This window comes from Myotis yumanensis, unplaced genomic scaffold (genome assembly GCF_028538775.1).
Source record: "Myotis yumanensis isolate MYYU_CA2020_CCGP unplaced genomic scaffold, mMyoYum1.0.hap1 SCAF_11, whole genome shotgun sequence".
NCBI classification, from domain to species: Eukaryota; Metazoa; Chordata; class Mammalia; order Chiroptera; family Vespertilionidae; genus Myotis; species Myotis yumanensis.
The window spans coordinates 14,850,874-14,869,944 of record NW_027223762.1 but is presented as its reverse complement, the minus strand read 5'-3'; the positions used below and the strand labels follow the sequence as shown (position 1 = coordinate 14,869,944).

The 19,071-nt window shown below is 40.5% G+C and overlaps 1 protein-coding gene across 2 annotated transcripts; it reads left to right on the top strand.

Moving 5' to 3' along the window:
• The first annotated feature begins 3,806 nt into the window (after positions 1-3,806).
• DPY30 (dpy-30 histone methyltransferase complex regulatory subunit) lies at positions 3,807-16,565 on the top strand. Of its 2 annotated transcripts, none has more exons than XM_070428406.1 (5): positions 3,807-3,902; positions 4,138-4,208; positions 4,286-4,333; positions 11,774-11,916; positions 16,224-16,565. In XM_070428406.1, the coding sequence occupies exons 2-5, from the start codon at positions 4,173-4,175 to the stop codon at positions 16,294-16,296; spliced, it is 300 nt and encodes a 99-aa protein (XP_070284507.1). In that variant the 5' UTR covers positions 3,807-3,902; positions 4,138-4,172; the 3' UTR covers positions 16,297-16,565. The 2 variants fall into 2 exon arrangements, with proteins under 2 accessions (XP_070284507.1, XP_070284508.1); XM_070428407.1 differs by lacking the exon at positions 3,807-3,902 and adding an exon at positions 3,940-4,038.
• The last annotated feature ends 2,506 nt before the right edge of the window (positions 16,566-19,071 follow it).

The window sequence follows — 19,071 nt, the reverse complement described above, 5'->3', positions numbered from 1 at the left end:
CTACCACCAAATAGTTTTTTGGATATTTTAGCTCTTCTTCTCTTCTAAGGCACCCTTTAAACCTTCAGCTTGAAAGATTCTGGATTATTTGAAGTAGATATTAAAGACTTCTTTTAAATTGCCCTAGCCGGTTTGGCTCAGTGGATGGAGCGTCGGCCTGCGGACTCAGGGGTCCCAGGTTCGATTCCGGTCAAGGGCATGTACCTTGGTTGTGAGCACATCCCCAGTAGGAAATGTGCAGGAGGCAGCTGATCGATGTTTCTCTCTCATCGATGTTTCTGACTCTCTATCCCTCTCCCTTCCTCTTTGTAAAAAATCAATAAAATATATTTTTTAAAAAAAATAAAGACTTCTTTTAAATTAAAAGAAGAATAAAATAAAATGGCAAACCTAGAACCAATAGAGGAGATGACTGATCCTGCAAAAAGGCAGAAAACTTGAAAGAAAAACAAATTAAAAGACATAGTTGAAGGCAAGGGATGGGAAGAGTAGAGTAACAATTAGATGATTATTATCCTGTATATGTGTTAATAAGCAAAAAACACAACTATGGACAGTTATTTCCCTGTATTGAGTCTACATTGTGGTGCATATTATTGATTTACTTGTTCAACAAATAGGTATTATGCATCGACAACATGACTGGCAATGAGTAAGGTGCCAGGATTATAATAAGGAATAAAATCAAGTTTATAGTCTATTGCAGTGGCCAAAAAACTCAAATAGGAACTAGCAACAGTGGTCACACATAGCATATGAGTTCCATGTATGGGTGTGAAATTCAAAAATCCAAAAATGATGGGAATGATGAAGCTGAAGGAGTAGCATCTCTGTATTAGATGGGACAGCTATTACTCAGCTCCATCTGATTTTTGCCTTTTAGGGATGTGTGGTCTCCTGTTGCCAGATTTAAAAAAATTTTTTTTTTAATTTTTCAATTACTTTACATTCAACATTATTTGCATTAGTTTCAGGTGTGCAGCCTAATGGTGCTCCTTTCTTAAAGTGTGTTTTAAAACATTTTTAAAACAGATTTTTAAAACATTTCAAGAGAAACCAGAATTCTGATTTTTATGTGAATCTATTGCTTAATTGATATTGGCTCAAAATTTAAAAACAAACAAAACAGACACTAGTTTGAAATTCTCTAGTTACAGAGGATTTGTTACTGGTGAAAGTATGAATGAGCTCATAGTTTTGAAATAGTAGTAGGTGTAAGAGTAGAAATTGTTACTTAACCTGTTCAACTTGATTTTTAAAGTTATGATTCTGTGGAAGCATAAGCAGAGTCAGTTGATACAGAATTATAAATGAATATCCTAAAATGGCAACTTAGATTATCAGAGGCTGTACACTCTAAACAAAGTACTTGGATATATAAATATAATTTTTCAGTTCTATATTTATGGTGGGCATGATTACTCTAGTGCACATGAAAAGCAGAGTAATGGGAACTGTTAGCACAGGGTGAATATTGGAAACATAAAAGGAGTTGTCTGTTTTCAAGCATGGTTTCTATCAGCTGCAGCAGTTTCAGAAAGTTTTCTTTGTCCTTGAGACCCTCCTCCACATCTTAGTTCCTATATTCTGAGACCCTCCTCCACATCTCAGTTCCTATATTCTGGCAAGGAAGCCTGAGTTTCTTAATTTGTCTTCATTACGGTGTCAGTCTATGTTATGTTCACCCTGATCCTCTTAGCTTTGCTTAAATATTTATTCTTTGTGCAACATCACTCTAGATATACCTACTTACATTTTTCTCAATCTCATCTGGACTCCTCCTAACCTTTTAAAAATTATTTATTTTTCACTTTAAATATATTTTTATTGACTTCAGAGAGGAAGGGAGAGGGAGAGATAGAAACATCAATGATGGGAGAGCATCATTAACTGGGTACCTTCTGCACATCCCACACTTGGGATCAAGCCCACAACCAGGGCACATGCCCTGGCCAGGAATTGAACCTCGACCTCCTGGTTCATAGGAGCCACACCATCTTAACCTTTAATAAGTCATTATCTACTATTGTCATTTATACGTATCACTTATATGTCTGATCTTTTTTGAACAAGAGTAAAAATGTATGAGGGTAGGCACTGTAATTTTTATATATCTCCAGGTTTGATTTGCCAGGAGGACTTACAGGATTCAGAATATAGTCATACTCACAGCTTGATTTATTACAGCAAAAAGATATAAAGTGAAATCAGCCAAGGGAAAAACACACGGGGCAAAATCTGGGGGAAATAAAGCACCAGCTTCTGAGTCTTCTCTCACTGGACTCACACAGGACACACTTAATTCCTCCAGCAATAAGTTCTGACAACACATGTGAAATGTTGTCAACCAGGGGCACTCATCAGAAACTCAGTGCCTGGGTTTTTGTTGCGGTTGATCATGTAAGCAACCTCTGCCTAAGACTTACCCAAATTCCAGACTCCTAGAAGGAATATTCAGGTGCTTGGCATAAATCATATTGTTTGCAGAAACAGTTTAGGCACAGTCAGCCACTCATTATTTAGGGAAAGTTTATATCAGTGTAGGGAACTGTTTATTATTCAAATATGAGTTCAGAAGAGCTAAACTATTTGCTTAATTTCACATGGCCAACATGTGAAGGAACCACGTTTTAATATTTATTCCCAAATCAGGTGTTTCTCTACCGAACATATTGTATTCTTCCTAAATAGGTATTGCCTGTCTAATAGGTTAATGTTTTATAAATGGAATTTGCACCAAGTATGTAAAAAGGAGGTCGAGCAGTAGATTTTCTTTATGATTCTATCTAGATCCTAGAATTCTAGTTCTAGAATTTCTAATTTCTAGCTTAAGACCCCAAGAAAGACCGGAAGTCTCAGAGAGTAGAACTTTGGCACCAGTGCTTGCTTTCCGTTTATATTCACTCCTTTTGAAAGTGTATTTATCAAATATAACAAACGAATATAAAAATGATCTTTGCCTCTGAAGAGCTCACAATCTAATTGTGTTTAACTGTAAAGAAAATATAAGGCAGAGTGAGGTAAATACCATAACAGAAGTACATAATAGAAGCAAATGAGAAGAGTCCAGAGCAGTTTGATACAAGTCAAAAGAAGAGTTAAATGATGTTGTCATTCTTTTAATATACTGTTCTCTAGACAGTACATATTGAAAGTTGCATATTGCTAATTTTGATACAAACGTAAGGTAGCATTAACACGGCATATTCATAGATTTAAGGACTGGAATAAAAGCTTACTATACTGCTGCTTCGTTTGGCTTTAGACTCGCGGTGGTTCTCAACCTTCCTAATGCCGCGACCCTTTAATACAGTTCCTCATGTTGTGGTGACCCCCAATTTCATTGTTACAAATTGAACATAATTTAAGCATAGTGATTAATCACAAAAACAATATGTAATTATATGCTTTTCGATGGTCTTAGGCGACCCCTGTGAAAGGGTCTTTCGACCCCCAGGTTGAGAACCGCTGCTTTAGAGTTTAAAAAAATGCTGACATTATTTCGCAGACTGTTGAGCTTGGGTCTGAGATTTCCTAGGAACTACCCAGCAAGTGGTTTCGGTTCCGCGAGGAAAAGCTCGGGCAGAAGCTTTCTGGCAGCACCGAGGGCTGGCCGGCCGAGCCCCTGCCCGCGGGGCTGGCGGGTGGGTCTGCAGGTGGGGCGGTGCTCGCCGCGGCCGGCAGGCTGCGCCCCGGAGGCCAGACCTTGCCCAGGACACTCGGCGGACCCGGGAGCGCAAGGTAGACTCGGGAGCGGGAAGGCAGCTTCCTGGCCCCAGGCCCGCTGGGGAGTTCTGCGCAAGCGCGTTAGTCGTGCGACAACCGTCACTTACGGCCGAAACGGTTTGTGCGGGGAGTTGGCGGCGCGCTGCAGCTCTTAGGGACGGACGGCTCGGGCGCGGGTAATCAGCTCCCTTTCCCCCTTTCTCCACTCCTTGTAGGATCTGGGGATCGTGGAGCTTCCGGACCTGATGCGGGCGCCCGGTCGTGGACTGCCTCTCCCTGCTCCGCTACCGCTCGGGGTGATCCCGCGCCCAGGTGGGGGTGAGGGGCGGGGTCGGGGGCTTGTCTGGACTCCATCCTGGCGTCTCCGCGTTGCGCTCTCCTGGGTAACTCGTGCTTGCTCTTGTTTTCCAGGACTGGTATCCGGGGACTGACTCGCAGGGTCCGCCATGGAGCCAGAGCAGATGCTGGAGGGACAGACGCAGGTACCCGGAGGCCCTGGGTTCATGGTGGCGGTGTGCAAAGGGTGGCCGAGGTCTCTGACCTGTGTTTTGTTTTCTAGGTTGCAGAAAATCCTCACTCCGAGTACGGTCTCACAGATAACGTCGAGGTAACTCGCCCAGTTCCTATGCCATTTCTGTACGTCTCTTAAGAGCTGGAAAATACAAAACAAAAAACACCTTGGGATCTGTTTTTACTAGGTTGCTTTGCACAAGGGAAACTTGATCATCACGAAGCAAATACTGTCACATTATGGGTAGCTTGTTCTATTAGCGGTCCTAACACTTCGTGGTATACAGACATACAAATTAATTTTTAGTCAAGAGGTTGAACTTGTGAAGAAACATGCATACATTGCTAGTGGAGACTTATAATCGTTTGGCTGTCTATTGGGATATTGCTTTGGAAAAACGGCACATTAAAATTAAGAAACCCATTGTCTTTATAGCAGGATTGTGTTGGTGTCGTCAGCATTTAATACATGTTGATTTCTTTGCAGAGTTCAGTAGGCAGGTGCCATTGGAAACTGTAATATACACAGTAGATACTGTTTTTGCTTTACATGGTTAAGTCTGAATTCAGAGAGTACATGTGAAAAAACACACACATGAAAAAGAAGGTAACTTTTATAGAGTTTTCTATATCAGTCCCTGAGAGGTTGTTGTCTAAAAGTAGAAGTTACTTTGTAAATGAATAAGGAAGTGCTGGAACAAATGAATTACCAAGAGCTGGGTGGAATTGGTTAGGAAAACAGAGGCTTCCTTTCCTGTAGGAGATGTGTACGTTTTACTAGGAAAGGAAAGACATTACCGGTGATTAAGTTTGGATAAATGAGGGCAGAAGCATTTCTGAGGAGAATAATAATTGTAACAGCGGCTAATATTTCTTTAGCCCTTTTACTATGGGCCAGGCACACCCTAAATAATGGGCATATATCCTCAGCCCTATAAGACCCACAAGTTGAGTAATTTGTTAAAGGTTACCAAGAGGTAAGTGGAGAGCTGTGCGTTAAACCTAGGCAGGTTGACATTTTAAAAGTACAATTAAATTGTGTTGCTGATCTTGACCAAACTCCTAGAGTTTGCTGGCATGTGGAGTGAGTACTCTGTGCCTATAAAATTGCTAGGCATTTTTATTGCTTTGATATCAATACGGATAGAGAATCTTTTCTTTCTAATGGGTTTTTAGTTGAACTTCTGCCGAATCAGGTGAAGACTCTTTACACCACTTTGTTTTCTAGCTATTTAAGAGACCTTTTTAAGGCATCAGTGGTCTTTTCTTGATGGTGCTTGTATATGATGCTGGAGCCATGCTGCTGTAGAGCAGTGATAACAACATGCTTTTTCCCAAACCCTCAGTCCAATTTCCATGGTAAAATGAGAAAAAAAAGTGGAGTGAGTGTTTAATGATGATACATTACTGTATTTGGTGATTGGTCTTCCTGCTTCTATAATTTTAAACTGCTTGTTCTTTTTTTGAATTAATGGTGATGGTAAACTAATTATGTTTGTAATTTTTTTACTTGGCAAAATAGAATTAACCCTATGTTATTTCTTCATTTATTGTATTAGTTTATTTCTAATTGTTTGCAATATATGAAAGTCTGGAAACCACAGTTCTACAGCTGCTGTTGCCGCTTTTTCTCTTATGGTTTTCTTCTTATTGGTTTGTTAAAATTATTTTTAGGTGTTGGCTTTAGAGTTTATAGTATGCAAATTTAACTTACCACAATTAACCTTCGAAGTGGTAGTATATATTTTCATTTATAGTATAAGAATTTTACAACAGCAGTCTTTCATTCATTTACTCTCTCCTGGACTTTGTACTATTGCTATCATATGTTTTACTTCTACATATGTTATAACTTCTACACTTCATTATTTTTATTTTTTCTTTAAAAATTCAGTGATCTTTAGAGAGATTTAAACAGTAAGAAAAAGGAGTATTTCACGTTTACCTGCACATTTACCATTTCTGGGCTCTTCATTAAAAAAATTATATATATATATAAAATATATATATTTGTATTGATTTCAGATTTCAGGAGAGGGAGAGAGACATAGAAACATCAATGATGAGAGAGAACCATGGATCTCCCCGCCCCCCTCTGCCCCCCACCGCCCCAGACCTCCTCCCAATCCAACCGGGATGGAACTGTGACCTCCTGGTTCATAGATTGAAGCTCAACCTCTGAACCACACCATTTGGGCAGCTCTTCATTCTTTTGTGTAGATCCAGACTTCTGTCTGTTATCATTTTCCTTCCACCTGAAGTGTTTCCTTTAACATTTCTTGTAGTTCAGGTCTGCTGGTAAGGGATTCTTTAAGTTTCAGAATGTGTGAAAATGTCATTTATTTTGACTTCATTTTTTGAGATATCTTTGCTGGGAGTAGATTTATTCCACTGTCTTCTGGCTGATATTGCTTCTGACAAGAAGTCTGCTATCATTCCTATTTTTGCTCCTTCATACTTTTTTTTTTATGATATTAATCCACATTTATTATTGGCTAAATATTAACATTTAAAAACAAAAAGGAAAATCCACCTGAATTATACATTTTGAAGTGTTCAACATTACCAAATTAATATAATTTCTTTCTTTTTTTTTAATTAAATCTTTATTGTTCAGATTACATTTGTTCCTCTTCCCCCCCCCCCCCCCCCCATAACTCCCCTCCTCCCAGTTCCCGCCCCACCCTCCGCCCTCACTCTCCACCCACTGTCCTCATCCATAGGTGCACGACTTTTGTCCAGTCTCTTCCCGCATCTCCCATTCCCCTTTCCCCCCCAAGAATAGTCAGTCCATTCCCTTTCTATGTCCCTGATTCATTATAATCACCAGTTCATTCTGTACATCAGATTATTTATTCACTTGATTCTTAGATTCACTTGTTGATAGATGGATTTTTGTTGTTCACAATTTGTATCTTTACCTTTTTCTTCTTCCTCTTCTTAAAGGATACCTTTCAGCATTCATGGTTTAGTGGTGATGAACTCCTTTAGCTTTTCCTTATCTGTGAAGCTCTTTATCTGACCTTCAATTCTGAATGATAGCTTTGCTGGATAAAGTAGTCTTGGTTGTAGGTTCTTGGTATTCAGCACTTTGAATATTTCTTGCCATTCCCTTCTGGCCTGCAAAGTTTCTGTTGAGAAATCAGCTGATAGTCATATGGGTATTCCCTTGTAGGTAATTGAGTCTCTTTCTCTTGCTGCTTTTAAGATTCTCTCTTTGTCTTTTGCTCTTGGCATTTTGATTATGATGTGTCTTGGTGTGGTCCTCTTTGGATTCTTTTTGTTTGGGGTTCTCTGCACTTCTTGGACCTGTAAGTCCATTTCTTTCACCAGGTGGGGGAAGTTTTCTGCCATTATTTCTTGAAATAGGTTTTCAATATCTTGCTGTCTCTCATCTTCTGGCACCCCAATAATTCTGATATTAGTGCGCTTGAAGCTGTCCCAGAGGCTCCTTACACTATCTTCACATTTTCGGATTCTTTTTTCATTTTGCTTTTCCAATTGGGTGTTTTTTGTCGGATCTTTGGTTTGATTCTTGAGCTCCTCTGGTCTGCTATTGGGTATAATATTCTTTATTTCAGTCCGTGTATGCTTACTTTCTAGTTTCTTTATCGTAGCATCGAGGGTCTCATTAGTTTTCGTGAGGCTCTCCTCAAGTTTATTGCAAGCCCTCAAAATTGCGTTTTTTAGCTCTATATCCTCCATTTCTGTCATGTTTTTTTGTCTCCGCATTTTTTATGCTTTCTTGGTGCACCCCCTTGTGGTCTTTGTGCGCAGTCTTGTTCTAGTTAAGCCTTGATTGTTGTAGTTAATACTAGAGGGATTTGCCCACCAGGCCGACTGGCTGTGAGAATCAGCTGTGTCTGCCCGGAAAACTTCTGTCCTCTGGGGAGGTGCTAATCTAGCCTTTGCCTGAGGCGATCCAGCAAATGGCTCTGCGCAGGGCTTGGGCGGGGCAGGATCAACAGGGCGGGTGGGCGGAGGGAGCAGTTATGGCTGCTCTCAGTCCCATTCCCAGAGGCTCTGCTTCTCAGAACCCTGGCAACCGCTGCAAACCTCGGAGAGAAAGCTGCCCTCACGTTCCAAGTGATGCCAGACAATCCCGCTTCTCCCGTTTGAGTCTGAGTCCCTAGAGACTCGCCCGGATCTGGAGCTCAGTGTCTGAGACTCCCTCCTGATTGAAAACGACAACCACGCCCTCAGCCACCAGCCTGCTTTGCGCGCGCACCTCCGCACCTTTAAATTTTCCACACTGTGCCGCCTCTGAGCCTCGGAATGCTGTTGTCTTTCCTTCTAGTTGAAGAGTCTCTCCTCAGCCAGCCTTCCTGTGGTTCTGGGTGATGTCCGTTCCGTCTTTTAGTTGTATTTTTGAAGTGGTGGTTTGCGGCAGCAGTCTCCGGTGTTTACCTATGCCGCCATCTTGGTGGTCTCCTGCTCCTTCATACTTAATGCCTTTTTTCTTGGGGCTTTTAAAATTTTATTAACAGGCTTTAAATAATTTGATTATGTTGTTTCTTGGTGTACTTTAAAAAAATTTTTGTTTCTTTTTTTATTTTTTATTTTTTTTGTTTCGCCAAAACCGGTTTGGCTCAGTGGATAGAGTGTCGGCCTGCGGACTGAAAGGTCCCAGGTTCGATTCCGGTCAGGGGCATGTACCTGGGTTGCGGGCACATCCCCAGTAGGAGATGTGCAGGAGGCAGCTGATCGATGTTTCTCTCTCATCGATGTTTCTAACTCTCTATCTCTGTCCCTTCCTCTCTGTAAAAAATCAATAAAATATATTAAAAAAAAAATTTTTTTGTTTCTTGTGCTTAGGATTTACTGAGTTTTTTGGATCTGTGTATTTAGAGTTTTCATGAAATTTTAAAACAATTTCAGCTATTATTCAAATTATTTTCAAGTATTTTGTTTAACTTGTGCTTTCCTCTATATTCTTGAACACATGGAAGGGATATCTCATAATAACTTGTTTAATGGCATTGCTTATTTTATCATTTGTATCATTTCTGAGTCTTTCTGTGAGTTCATTTTTCTCCTCATTATGGGTAATATTTTCCTGCTTTGCTGCCTTACAATTTCTTTTTATTAATCCTCATCTGAGGATATATTTATTGATTTTAGAGAGAGAGGAAGGGGGGAGAGAGAGAGAGAGAAAGGAAAACATGGATTGGCTGCCTCCTGCATGTCCCCGGACCAGGGATTGAGCCTGCAACCAGGGCATGTGCCCTGACTGGGACCAGGAATCTAACCGTCACCTCCTGGATCCATAGTTTGAGCCCACCTGGCAAATTTTTATTGGAAGCTGAGTGATGAATTTTACTTTATTGGTATCGGTTATCTTTTTATTCCTTCAAACATTCTTGAGCTTTGTCCTAGGACATAGTTACTTGGAAACAATTTGATCTTTTTGAGGTTTGCTCTTTCCTAAGTAACACCAGACCAGCCTTTAGTTTAGGCTTCATTTCCTCTTCTTTCATATTCTACCCAGTGCTTCATATGTTAAGAGGTTTTGCCAGTCTAGGTCACAGAAACATGAAGTATTCCTGGCTTGTGTGAGTGCTCCTTCCTTGGCCTCCAGTAGTTTCCTCACACCCATGCTCTGATAGGTACTCACCTTTAGGTGTTTTCCTGTGCAACTTTCTCCTTCCCATGTGAATTCTAGATGGCTTTGTCTCCCTGAATTTTCAACTCCCTTCTCAACCCAGGGAGACTGTGGGTTCTGCTTTGATTCCCTTTGATTTCTTGTATTGCATCTTACAAGTTCTCCAGGCAGGAAACAGTAAGTTGGGGCAATCATAGGCTCACCTTATTTTTTTCCTTTTTTTCCAATCACTATTCTAAACTGTTAACAGTTTATTATTTATGTTTTATAGTAGTTTGGAGATACAGGGTTTTTTTTTAGATCAGGATTTTATCTTTACTAAAGTTAAGCATAGAAATTTGGCACATAGTGAAAATTCAGTAAATATTTGAATGAAATAAATGAGAGGACTTGGTTAAGGAGTTTATTATAGTATTTATAGGAATTGGTTAGGCATTGCTGTTTCTTATTGAAGGCATTGGGATGTCATATAACTGACTAATTTTTGTCGTATATAGGTATTATCTGTTGAAATTTACTGACAGGCACTAAGTAATCTATGGGCAAATAAATAGCTCTTTTACTAGGTATAGGAAAATTTCTTATTAAGTCCTAAAATTACATTGAAAAATCATAAGCAAAAGTAGAATAGCTGCCTTACAAATTTGTGGGAACTATCTTTGGAAACAGTGGTATATATTATGTAGATATGCGATTAAAGTTTTTTCTCACTTTTTACAAAATAAAATTAAATCTAAAAATATTAAATATAGAAAAGTGTTTTTTTGTTGTTGATTCATTTATATTCACTTTGAGTATGTTTGGAGCAAAAGTTCATTTAAATGGAAGTGCTCTTAATAGTGTTTTGTATTTTAGATAGCCATTTATTTGTAAATTTCTAAAACGGTAATTTTTCAAAAGGAGGGAAAATTTTTCACTAAAGTAGTTTTTTAAAAAAATATATTTTTATTTCAGAGGAGAGGGAGAGAGAGAGAAACATCAGTGATAAGAGAGAATCATTGATTGGCTGCCTCCTGCACACCCCCTACTGGGGATGGAGCCTGCAACCCAGGCATGTGCCCTTGACGAGAATGGAACCAGAGACCCTTCTGTCTGCAGGACGATGCTCTATCCACTGAGCCAAACCAGCTAGGACTCTAAAGTAGTTTTTGCTGCTCTGGATGTCAGATGAATCTATGTGAAAGGCCCCAGATTTGGGGGTTCTTAGGAGTAGAAAGTCTAAATCATTGTTTCCTAAACATCATTTGAATATCACAATCATCTTTTCCATATTATTCTTTTCCCTGTTTTTTTTAATTGTTATTTTTTACTTACTATTTTTTTCTTTATTCACTTTAAAAAATCATAGATACATTAAAAAAAAACATAAATGGAAAAGTATTCTCATTGTATAGTGGTAATAAATTTTAGCTGCATTTTGTTGCCAGTGGAAGGCTCTGAGCCGAAAGCCTACTCTCTCTCTGAACAGAGTTAAGCAAGTGTTACAGAAGTGTTAAAGACATATTAGCACCAAACTGAAACTTTGTCCTTGATATTATCTGTGATGAAAGAGTTGAAATAGGACTAGCTTTCTCACTGTGATTCAGTGCTACTTAGTTTCATGTCCAGATTTTTTGAAGCACACTGTACGAAGGTAGCCTCATGAAAAAAGGGGGACTTGTATTTACTTCTAAAAAGGCAGAGGAGAGTGACAAAGAGGTAGGATCTGGAGATATGACATTAAAAGAAAGAGATATTCTGGTGCTCTCAGAAGAAACTTGAATGAAATTTAGAGATGGGTCTGATTTTATTTTGGCAAAGAGATTTGCAGTTCAATACCAGTTTTTAGTCAATGACTTGCCTTTTCTATTAGCGTCATGTTTCCATTATTTTTTGTTTAGTACTCACAATAATCTGAGTATTTGTAATATTATGCATATTTTTTGGATTCACTAGAGGATAGTAGAAAATGAGAAGATTAATGCAGAAAAGTCATCAAAACAGAAAGTGGATCTACAGTCTTTGCCAACTCGTGCCTACCTGGATCAGACAGTTGTGCCTATCTTATTACAGGGACTTGCTGTGCTTGCAAAGGAAAGGTAAGATAATAGTGTCAGCAGAAGGAGTTATCAGAGAATGACTTTTCTAATTGAAGTATCACTAGTTATGTATAATTTTTTTCCTATAAAAAGAACTTATGCATGTTAAAAACATTTTAAAAGTCAGCCATAATCTCAGTTCAGACACTAAGTTTTTTCTACAAGTCTTTGATCATATGCATATTTATAAAGACTTGTAATTATGGTATACATGCAGTTTTATATCTCCTTTTTACTTAATATTATAACAAAATTTTTTCCATATCTATGCATAGACTTTATGAACTTATAATTTGTTATAGTACCACAATTAACCATTTTCTCATTGTTGAAAATGTAAGTTCAATTTCCTTTGTTATTATAGATCACTAGGCAGTTTATCTGTTTTCATGCCTCTTTTTTAAAAAATATATTTTATTGATTTTTTACAGAGAGGAAGGGAGAGAGATAGAGAGTTAGAAACATTGATGAGAGAGAAACATCGATCAGCTGCCTCCTGCACATCTCCCACTGGGGATGTGCCCGCAACCCAGGTACATGCCCTTGACCAGAATCAAACCCGGGACCCTGCAGTCCGCAGGCCAACGCTCTATCCACTGAGCCAAACTGGTTTCGGCACCTCTTTTTTTAAAAAAAAATACATTTCATTGATTTTTTACAGAGAGAAAGGGAGAGGGATAGAGAGTTAGAAACATCGATGAGAGAGAAACATCGATCAGCTGCCTCCTGCACACCTCCTACTGGGGATGTGCCCGCAACCAAGGTACATGCCCTTGACCGGAATCAAACCTGGGACCTTGCAGTTCGCAGGCCAACGCTCTATTCACTGAGCCAAACCGGTTTGGCGCCTCTTTTGTTTTTATGTAATTACTTTCACATGCTAAATTCCCACGAGTTGGTTTGCTAGTTCAAAGGATACAATTTTTTTTATGGTGTTTGATACTTAGTATCATATTTATGTCCAAAAATGTATTTTTTGGGGGGGGGTTAATCCTTACCTGAGGATATTTTTCTGTTGATTTTTTTTTTTTTTTTTTAGAGAGGGAAGGAGGGGAAGAGACAGAGAGAGAGAAACATCTATGTGAAATAGACACATCAATTGGTTGCCTCCCACATCTGCCCCAACCAGGGCCAGGGATTGAGCCAGCAACAGAGTTATGTGCCCTTGACTGGAATCGAACATGGGATCCTTTAGTCCGTGGGCTGATGCTCTACCCACTGAGCCAAACTGGCTATGACCAAAAGTTTATTATTAAAATTCTTTCACTATTATCATAGCCTCAACAGCATGAGTGTTACAAACATTTTTTTGCCAATTTTTAAAAATTGATTTTAGAGAGGAAGTGAGAGGAGAGGAGAGAGAGAGAGAGAGAGAGAGAGAGAGAGAAAGAAACAAAGAAAGAAAGAAAGAGATCTCTTTGTTGTTCCACTTATGTATTCATCGGTTGATTCTTGTACGTACCCTGACTGGGGATCAAACCAGCAACCTTGGTGTATCAGGACGATACTCTAACCAGCTAAGCTACCTGGCCAGGGGTTGCAAAATTGTTTTAACTTCTTTATTAACAAGATTATAATTTTTTTTTTTTTTTTTGGTACAGGTTTTACCCCAATAATTCTACCTAAATTATTTTTATGTAAGCAAATCCCATAAAAAATATTTTTTTTCAGTTACATTAGTCATCATTTATTTGGTGCAGATTATGTTTTATTCAAAGAATAATAATGAATACTAGCCCTAGCTGGTCTCACATCGATGTTTCTCTTTCTCTGTCTCTCCCCCTCCCCTTCCACACTCTCTAAAAATCAATTGAAAAAATATCCTTGGGTGACTATTAACAACAACCAAAATGAATACTAGCAAACTGATATAATTTTTTAAAAAATATATTTTATTGATTTTTTTTACAGAGAGGAAAGGAGAGGGATAGAGAGAAACATCGATGAGAGAGAAACATCTATCAGCTGCCTCCTGCACACCCCCTACTGGGGATGTGCCCGCAACCAAGATACATGCCCTTAACCGGAATCAAACCTGAGACCCATCAGTCCTCAGGCCGCCGCTCTATCCACTGAGCCAAACCAGTTAGGGCCAAACTGATATAATTTGATAAGGAACTTGATGTTTTTTTTATCAAGAGAGCTCATCATTGATGTTTCTCTCTCTCTCTCTCTCTCTCTCTCTCCCCCTCTCTCTCCTTCTCTCTCCTTCTCTCTCCCCCTTCTTCTCTGAAATCAATAACAATATATTGAAGAAAAAAAAAAATGAGCCCTAACCGGTTTGGCTCAGTGGATGGAGCGTCCGCCTGCGGACTGAAGGGTCCCAGGTTCGATTCTGGTCAAGGGCATGTACCTTGGTTGCGGGCACATCCCCAGTAGGGGGTGTGCAGGAGGCAGCTGATTGATGTTTCTCTCTCATTGATGTTCGTAACTCGCTATCTCTCTCCCTTCCTCTCTGTAAAAAATCAATAAAATATATTAAAAAAAAAAAAAAAAAGATGAGACTCACTGAGCAGCTGCCTCCTGTACACCCCTGCAATCCGGGCATGTACCCTGACTGGGAATTGGACAGTGACCTCCTGGTTCATGGGTTGACACTCAACCATTGAGCCACTCCAGCTGGGCATGTTTATATAAATTATATGGTAAACATTAAATATTTCCTTTAGATTGTTACATTTATAAAATATGATTTTTTATTTTTTTAAAACATCTTTTAATATTTTTATTGATTTCAGAGAGAAAGGGAGAGGGAGAGAGAGATAGAAACATCAGTGATGAGAGAGGATCATTGATCGGCTGCCTCCTGCATGCCCCCCACTTGGGATTGAGCCTGCAACCCAGGCATGTGCCCTTGACCGGATTTGATCTGGGACCCTTCAGTCCACAGGCTGACGCTCTATCCACTGAGCCAAACTGGCTAGGGCAACTATGATTTATTTTTGGCTCTTTACTGACAGTTGAAGTATGGACATCTTTTATTTTTTTCTTTCTCTAAAAAATTAGAAATTCTAAATATTTATAAGCTAGAAGAAAAAATTTGAAGTAGTCCTAACTAATATGCTATTAGTACATACAATTTTTAAAAAAATATATATTTTATTGATTTTTTACAGAGAGGAAGGGAGAGGGATAGAGAGTTAGAAACATCGATGAGAGAGAAACATCAATCAGCTGCCTCCTGCACACCCCCAACCGGGGATGTGCCCACAATCAAGGTACATGCCCTTGACCGGAATCGAACCTGGGACCCTTCAGACCGCAGGCCGACGCTGTATCCACTGAGCCAAACCGGTCAGGGCAGTAAATACAATTTTTAAGTAAGAAGTCTGGTAAATTGATTTATCAAATTAATCTTGAAAAATGTTGTCTATGTCTAGCTAGTTAAAAGATTGTTTAAAGTGCTAAGGGAATATTTTGAGATCATTATTAAATATTCTCTATGCCTTTTCCTAGTAGGGTTTAAATAGGTGTTTACCCCATTTTCATCTTTGGACTTGTTTTCTCAGCAAGAATTATTTATATAAAAGTGATAAATATGAAATAATACCCATTAACTTTAAAATATGTTTAACTTATCAGGTGTGTTGTATGGTGGCAGTAGAAATTGCTTTTTAAAAAGAAACAAAACTTGTTCAAATGAATACTACTTCCTTTGATTAATCACTTAGAGAGCTCATCTACCTGTCTTGGTGATGTACAGCCATTTTCCTATGTAGTTTTTGTATTCTTATTGAAGGTTAATATTCATACAGAAAATTAAGAATATCATAGGTGTACTGCTTGCTGAATTTTCTGACACTAAGCATAATTATGTAACCTGCATTCTGACCAAGAAAGGGAACACTGCTGGCACTCCAGCAGTCTCCCTTGTGTCCCCTCAAGTCATTATTCCCCTGGGATAGTTATCATCCCATTGCTAGTACATTTTCCAAACTTGTGTTTTAGAATTGAGTTCATAAGCAGGTTTCAGCCGTACAAAAATTTCAATTTCTTTAAACTACATTGTTGACTAATCTGCTTCCCTGTCTCATTTACTATACAGGATGTTCCCCCAAAATGTATACACACTTTGAATAATTATTAATTCCAATGGGTTAAACCAGAAAAGAAAGAAACATCAATTGAGCTATCAGAAAAAAGTATGTATACATTTTTTGGGGACACCCTGTATTTACTACAAATGGCCTTTGAGTGTAAAAAGAAAGCTAAAATTTAAAAGATGTATTTTTATTATGGAACAATTTATTTCAATGAACACATCTAGAATACAAATTTCTAAATTTTGGATTTCTTTTCCTTTACAGACCACCAAATCCCATTGAATTTCTAGCATCATATCTTTTAAAAAACAAGGCACAGTTTGAAGATCGAAACTGATTGGGAAGAACAGAAAAATTTGGTTTCTACTATAGATTTACATGATTAAGAGGCAGCTTTAAGTGCCATGATTTCCCCCACCCCTTTTTGGAAGTATAAGAACCTTCAGGACAACAACTTGTTCTTGGAGTTGCAGAAGAAAACATATTTCCCTTATTTTGATTTAATCACCATACTTATATTTAAAGAGTGTATTATGTGCAATTTTTTCTCAGATTGTCTTTAACTTTGTTTTTAAAATGACCTTCAAAATAAACTGTTAAATGTCATTATTGTAAAGTAGTTTTTGTTCTATATGCTAAATAATTTACGTGGCTCCATTACTTTTATGACTTTTTTTATCGTAGAATGCTGCAGTTTTTTACAACAGCATGAAAATACATCAGAATCTAATATAATATTAAAAAAACTCAGTTTTTGCCCTGACCGGTTTGGCTCAGTGGTTAGAGCGTCGGCCTGCGGACTCAAGGGTCCCGGGTTCGATTCCAGTCAAGGGCATGTACCTTGGTTGCAGGCACATCCCCAGTGGGGGGTGTGCAGGAGGCAGCTGATCGATGTTTCTCTCTCATCAATGTTTCTAACTCTATCCCTCTCCCTTCCTATCTGTAAAAAATCAATAAAATATATTAAAAAAAAAAAAAAACTCAGTTTTTTTCCACATTTTCCCTGTACCTCATGGAGGGTGGAATCTGGGTATCCACAGTTTTCAACAACTATAATAGATGATTCTAATGCACAATAAAGTTGGGTTACTGGTATAAGTACTGCAGAGGGTGTATAATATCCTCCCATGCTATCAACCTTTATGGTAATAATGTAATAGCTGTCCTTGCAGTTCTACGTGTCAGTCGCAGTGCTATTTTACTTAAATTATTTCTAATATAGCAGCTCTGCAAAGTAGATATTGTTATTCCCATTTTGCAGATGAGGAAACAGATTTGGAGAGGATAAGTGACTTGCTGAAGACCACACTGGTAAGTGCTTGAATGGGCATTGAAACCCACTTTTACCAATATGTTGCTTATAGCTAAGTGAGAAGTATTTGTGCTACTTAACTTCATTGCTTCTTTTTACAATAAAAAACCAGCCAGTCCTTTTTTGTTTTTGTTTTTGTTTTTGGGTCTGCTCACTTTGACCTGTATGAGAGGAAGGGAGAGGGAAAGAGAGAAAAATCTATGTGAGAGTAGAACATCAATAGGCCTTCTGCACATGCCCAACTGGGGGATTGAGCCAGAAATCCAGGCATGTGCACTGACTAGGAATTGAACTGGGATGACACCCAACCAACTGAGCCACGCCGCCAGGGCTTCAAAAATTTTATGTATCAGCCCGTTGTCTGCTTTGAACTATACCAAAGATCTGTTCACTGTGAAATTCTGATGTAACAATTTTATGGTTTTTAACCACAAATCTTTCATTGAGGATACTCAACTTTCTCTGTCTTACCAATTTTGGAATGGTTTACTTCACTTACTGGGAAGTCCAAGATACCTTACTTTGCCGTGATTCTTCCATAATTTTAAAGGAATTCTTTGCGCTTGACCCTGACATGAAATACTGGGGTTGATAAAAGTATGGAGGGTTGGAAATAATGTTTGCTGTTTGCCTACTATGCCATGCTCTGTTTATTAACTCATAATCCTGGGGACATCCGAATATTATCCCCATTGTATAGATGAGGATAACTATACCACACTTTAGCTAGTTAGGGAGTTAAGACACGTACCTACATAAATATAACATGAAACAAGACATGTTTACAGTGTCAAAGCCAAGACTGGGTGGTAAGGGTGGCCCTGTGAAGCAAAAACCAGCGTTTGCAGGACCTCAGGCATCCTCCCGTGTACCTGTACACATAACTTCCCAGCGTGGCTAGACTTGCGGCTCTAGTAGTAAACCTTGGGGGTGCGAATGCACTGAGGATTCCTGTGTCTGATGCGGGGAGGGAGGTGCGAGCTGGACTTTGCAGGTGGAAAGCACCATCTGGCTACCCCCGGTGGCGCTCTTTTAAGGAATTGGCGGGGGGGGGGGGGGGGGGCTTGCCCTGCGGCTGCGTCCGCTCCCGGAGCCCGCCCCTCCCCGCCGCTGCTGCCTCGAAACCCCGGAGAGCGGAGCGCGCACGTTGCGAGTCCCCGGCGGGCCCGGCCGCGGAGCTGGGCATGCTCAGTGGGCAGCACCCGTTAGAGCAGCGAGTAAGGAAGCGCTGGCTCTCCTGCGGTCCGCCCGCCCGGTTCAGGCCCGGCCTGGGCTTTGTGTGCGCGGAGCTGCAGCCTCCGCGGCCTCCTCGCGGGGCCGCCTGACCCCAGATGCCGTCTGGCCTGTCCGGTTTCCGCCTTTAACCTCGCCGCGCGGCCGGAGGAGGGGCGGGGCGGGGCCGGCGGCCGGCGGGGCGGGAGGGCCCGGCCCGGGTGGGGGTGGGGGTGGGTGCTGGGAGTCCCGCGGGGGTGGGGGGTGGGGGCGGTGCGGAGTCACGGGGGTGGGGTCACCGCGGTGGCTCCGGGAGGCCAACCGGGAGGTGAGGGGGGCCGCGGGGGCGGCCTGGCGAGGACCAGCCCCGGCCGGGGAGCAGCGGCGACTCCGGGGCCGGCCCAGGGCTCTCCGGGCGTCGGTGAGGCCGCCGCGGGCCCCATCTTCCGGCGGTCGCCGGAGTTCGTGCTGATTGTGGCTGCCACCGCCCCGGCTGCCATCTCCTCCTCCCGGGCCGCCGCCGCCGCCTCTTCCTCCTCCTCCTGGGCCGGGCCGATCCCCTCCCCGCCGCCGCCTCCTCCTGGGCTG

What these genes read in the sequence shown, in the direction of transcription:
- DPY30 (XM_070428406.1), top strand. Translation starts at nt 4,173, where the DNA reads ATGGAGCCAGAGCAGATGCTGGAGGGACAGACGCAG. An exon ending in GTCTCACAGATAACGTCGAG is followed by an intron (nt 4,334 to 11,773) that starts GTAACTCGCCCA and finishes TGGATTCACTAG; the next exon opens with AGGATAGTAGAAAATGAGAA. An exon ending in GCTGTGCTTGCAAAGGAAAG is followed by an intron (nt 11,917 to 16,223) that starts GTAAGATAATAG and finishes TTTCCTTTACAG; the next exon opens with ACCACCAAATCCCATTGAAT.